Source organism: Egretta garzetta, unplaced genomic scaffold, assembly GCF_000687185.1.
Source record: "Egretta garzetta isolate BGI_Z169 unplaced genomic scaffold, ASM68718v1 scaffold54, whole genome shotgun sequence".
NCBI lineage: Eukaryota > Metazoa > Chordata > Aves > Pelecaniformes > Ardeidae > Egretta > Egretta garzetta.
In genome coordinates, this window is record NW_009259313.1 from 1,533,298 (window position 1) to 1,538,607 (window position 5,310).

General features: G+C 42.9%; 1 protein-coding gene across 1 annotated transcript; it reads right to left on the minus strand.

Moving 5' to 3' along the window:
* Positions 1–716: 716 nt before the first annotated feature.
* Positions 717–5,251, minus strand: LOC104124113 (N-acetylneuraminic acid phosphatase). Its single transcript, XM_009636422.2, has one exon. It carries the CDS (start codon positions 5,249–5,251, stop codon positions 4,502–4,504), a length of 750 nt encoding a protein of 249 aa, XP_009634717.1. The 3' UTR covers positions 717–4,501.
* Positions 5,252–5,310: the final 59 nt, after the last annotated feature.

Consider the following 5,310-nt stretch of genomic DNA (forward strand, 5'->3'; position numbering starts at 1 on the left):
GTCACAACCCTATTGCTGGTGTTGTCAAGTAACAGAAGCTTCAGAGAAAAAGACAAAGAGAGCTGGCTCGGGTTAGCTGTCCATTGTCAGTTTTTCAGAATATGTGAAAATCTTTTTTGTTACCCCATCCAGACATCTTATCTCTTTGCATTAACTTAGTATTCCAATGAAAGGTACCTATCTCCTGTATAAAACACATGGGTCATCTTCTAAGCACTCTTAACTTTGCACTGAAGTTTTTCAAGCCTGTAAGAAAATGTCCTCATTTTTTGAGGCTCTCACAGTCCAGCTTAATGCCTTACCCCTACAAAGCTTCCTCAACAAGAAGGGAGGCGCTGCGGTGCACAGGTCTGTGATACTTGAGAGAGCTCGCTGGCACAGCCCTGTGCCCGCGTTAGAGGCCGAGTCCCCCCTGATTCCGTTCAACACCCTACCCTCATCCAGAGTACCTTTACTTACCTTTCCACCTCTCATGGCCTCAAGTTGCACCGGGGGCAGTTTAGGTTGGACATTAGGAAAAAAATTTTCAATGAAAGGTTTTTTAAGCATTGGAATAGGCTGCCCAGGGAAGTGGTTGAGTCCCCATCCCTGGAGGTATTTAAAAGACATGGAGATGTGGCACTTAGGGACATGGTTTAGTAGTGGGATGGCAGGGTTAGGTTAATGGTTGGACTTGATGACCTTAAAGGTCTTTTCCAACCTAAATAATTCTATGATTCTATGATTCTCCATTTACCTCCACAGGTCCCGAAGGCGGACAATTTGTTCCGCTACCCAACGAAAAACTATCGGGGACAGTTTGCTTTCCTGCAGCCAAGAGAGCCAGGAGGTGCGCAACCTCCCATCTCCCCTCTCTTTAAGTCACCCAGAGGTGAATGTGGCGGTAGCTCAGACGTGGCTTTGTGCACCCATCACCTGCTGAAACGGGGCCCCTTGACTTGAGATTACCCAATGTATTTATCCTACCTGCTTTGCAGCCCGTCCCCATGCTGCTGCAGCAGCCACAGCGTCGGGGCACGGGGACACACCTGAGCTGGCGTTCCGCTGGTTAGGTCAGGCTTAGCTAGGAGTGAACTGTGGTTAGGAATTCAATACACATGGTCCGGCCAAGAAGCGCCATAAATACGTAATTATGTTCCAGCTTCTGTTTGAAATGATGGAAACTACACCCAGTCACCATATCCAAATGTGAGATCACAGATTTTGAAGCCTAACTCTGTGCTATTTTTAAAAACAAACAGAACTCTTGCCCTTAGTTGTAAACCTGCTCACAAACACGGTTATCCACAGTACTACAGAGCATTGAAAGAAATGTTTTATAAACAAAATACTTTTATTAGACTAGTACGTGTGTTATTTAAAGTCAAGAATTAAAATACAGTTGGTATTAAACTTGTTTCAGTTCATTTCACTAAAGTCAAAGTTACTGTAGATTAACCTCAGGAGGTAATATTTATCTGAAAAAAAAAAGGTTTTTAAAAATACAGCTGGAATTTCCTTTTCCTCTTTTTATCTAGTGTATTTTGGCAATATAATTTAAACTAGACAACTTAGCTAATAGCGCATAACCCTAAGCAAAACCAGAACCTAACTGGAACTGAATATAGACTGTTTTATTGATCTATTCCTGCTTCTGATGTGAAAGTTATCCCTTCACTAGATTTATGTTTCCATTTCATTCAATGTAATTATTTTTCATTAGGCTTTCTGCAAGAGCTCCATCCCAGAAAAAACATCTTGAGTATTTAGATACTCCAGATACCTAATCCAGCTTACTGGGTAACTGCTTCCAAGAAGACCCCTAGATAGAGAAATCCCTTCTATTGTTTCTTCTTGTTTTACAGAAGCACCGTAGCACTATTGCCCTACCTGGACGCTGGCAGCCACATCCAGCCCGGTACAGTACTCAGCAATGGCAAAAATATACTTGGGTGTGGCCCCTACAGACCACACTCTCACCTGAGTGTTCAGTTACAGTGTTTTTTCACAGATTCAGAGATTTAAGAAAACGACTGGCCATGTGCAAAACAAAGAGAGCAGCCTCTTCTAAAACAAGAGACCCTTCATACAGTAAGCAGGCTCAGCATCCCACTTCAGAGTGACGCAGTGGCAAGAGAATATGAGCCTCAACTTGTATTTAAAAATGGTAACCTGGTGTATTTATATCCTCCGAGCCCACAGACAGAACTGTGAATTACTACTATTTGTTATTTTAAATCTCAGCTCTATCGGAAACCTCATTCTGACCCAAGTTGTGTTACCCTGATGCTGTGCAAACAATGCAGTTACGCTGCAGCTCCTCTGGGGTGCTGCTGTAAGCAAAGCTGTTGCTTTTGTGCCAGACACTGTGTTTAAAACAGATTCCTTCAAATACATTATCTTTTCAGGGATTCATCTAACCTTTTGGATACATTTCTATTTTTACACAATATTCCTCATAGGCTCAATGATCTTTTTTTTCTCTCAGTTGTTGTTTATGAGGAATGCTATTAAGCAATGCTCTGCTCCTCAGCTAAACCAGTGACTCTTTTCTTGCTCTTCCAAATGCAAAATAACATCTTAACTTAGGCCTCTTACTTCAGTAACGTGTGTCAAGTCAGTCCCCACTGGCTCACGTTGCATGTGGCAACTCACTATGCCACTGTAATGGGATCATTTTTAGCATATGCCCTTTTCCTCAAGGGTACAGGTGGGGTCTGCCTCTGTTCTCTTCATTGATCCTCATGTCTCAAAGGTCTTGGCTAGATAACTTGAAGAACCTGGATTGCTTTACCTTTTTAAGGGACAACTGGATGAAAGGGATTCAAACTTTAATGAGTATTTCTTCCCTCCCACCCCCAATGTAGGAGTAACATATTTTGATGCAACTTAAACTCTTTGCCAAATGATTTAACCCAGATGTGTAATAGCCTCCTCTAAACTGAATCTGTCATCTTATGCAAGACTTGACTACATTAACTTAAATTCATGTCAAAGTAAACAAAAGAACCTTTCCTGTATACAGGATTCCTTCTACACACCCATTTCCTGCTAGGTTTCTGTACTCTTTGCTGGTCTTTTATGTGCCAGACGCTCCTCTGCCAGCACCTCGATACCCCTGTCCTCAAAACACTTGCCATGGATTTATTCTAAAATATAAAATTGGACTGCTCATATAGGGTCAGATGTTCAGCCCAAGGTACATAGAGCAATAGGTTTTGAAAAACACAGGTTTTCCAACAAGTGTTTACATTTTCATTTAATATGCAAATACCTTCCCATTTTATAGTAAGAATATGAAGTACAGAAAAATTAAATGATTAAGATAATGATCTGGGAAAGAGAAATCTTAGTGTTTTAGAGAGTCATCTCCTGCACCTCGTGGAAATAGCACATACACATTATAAAGCTATACACAGTACTGTAATACATATGACATAATTTTCCAATTTCCCGGAAGAGAGTCATGAAAGCCATTTACAAACAACTAGCTCATTATTTTCTCCAGAGTAAATCACATGAAGTACATGCAGAAACTGGAGTAAGGAGGGATTGTATAGCAGTGCCATTAAAACAGTCAAAACCAGCACCCATCCTGCTGTTGACTCTCAGTAGTCAAACACCTGAGCAAGACCAAGAACGGTTTCTCCAAAAAGTCTGATCGAAATTCACTAATAAAATCAGACAGAACAGTAATATTAGCATGTAAAGAGTCTGACAGTACAGTAAGAAGACCATTGAAAATATCCCTGTTTTATCGGTGACATTCCAACAAAAATCATCATCTGAATTACAAGTATACTGCATATTGGCATAAGCACCAAGATAATATAAAGTAAAAACTTATCAAGTCCCTCTGATAAATGGTCCCCTATAGAAATGCAAATTTTAAATGTACATTTATGTAGTTTTGGCAAGAGGTACAGATTCCAGAAAAGAAAAGTCACTGCAAAGTCAGAAGAAAATTCTAAAACTTGAAAAAAGATCAAAGGTAGAGCATTTTCTAATGGTCAGATACGTAATAAATTCTGGTTTTAGAAATCACAAAATTCACTCCGGTTCCTGAGATAAACTGCAGATCAGTTGTGCAGATTTACCAGATTGTACCACACTCTCTCTTTCTTTTACACACTGCAAACAAGGTTTCAGCTGAAGCTTCTGCTGAACTTAGAAGTCAGCAAAGCATGGGAAAGATCAAAAACATTCAAATTTTCTTTTCCACTATAAAAACAAGAGACTGGCAGTTTAGGTCAGAGAGACAGATAGACTTTAGCCACAGTCCGTCAAAACAATTTCCAGACAGAGGCACTTCTTTTAAATTAACTGCACTTGCATCTTTTAAATTAAGCTAATGCTTTGTTTCTATCCTGTTTTCACTGACAACTGTGCTCTTACCTCATCCATCTGCTGTTTCTGAAAGCATACCATACATGAGTTCAAAACCCTAGGGTCAAATTTTTTAAAAGAGCGTGAGTCACCTAACAGCTCAGCACGTCTCTGATTGATTTGTCTGCCGGAACCGTCAATGTGCTTCATTACTACCAGCCGTATGGTCTAACTTAGAATTAATTTTGTGCTCCATCTTCTGTAAAACTGCTGGAAGATCCAGAACAGAAGAGATAATATAATGAGGTACTGGGGAGGTATCTACTGGGGTAGTCATTGCTTTGTTTAACCAGACAGTTGCTTTCAAGCCAGCATTCAGGCCTCCTTGAATATCTGTATCTAGGGAGTCACCAACCATAACGCACTCCGCGGGCTGCACCCCCAGGAGATCGCAACAGTAATGAAATATGGATGGCGCCGGTTTCTCTTCCTTCTGCTCTCCTCCCACAACGATGGCATCGAAGTAGGGCTGACAGGCGCACGCTTCGATCTTCTCCCTCTGCGTCTGTTTGTCGCCGTTAGTCAAAAGCAGCAAGCGGAGCCCTTTCCGCAGCTCGGTGAGCATGCCCCGCGTGTCCTCGGCCAGGGTGAGGTGCTGGAGGCGGGTGGTTTTCCACAGGAAATAGCACTCGGCGGCCAGGTTTCGGTTGGCCTCCCCTCCGATCGTCTCTTGGATCGCCTCCTCCCAGTGCGAGATCCGCAGGTCGGTGATGCACATCTTGGCGGGGTCGTGACACTCCTTGAGAAGCTTGGCCTGGACCTTATCGCAAATGACACGGGCTTCTCCCTCGCCGTAGTGGTGCTTTGACTGCAGGGCGTTTATCACCTTCAACAGGCAAGAGGCCCCCATCAGCGCGCCACACGCACGGAGCCCGGCGCCGCGCATCCCCCTGGCTCCTGGCACCGCGCATCCCCCTGGCTCCCTGCGCCGCGCATCCCCCTGGC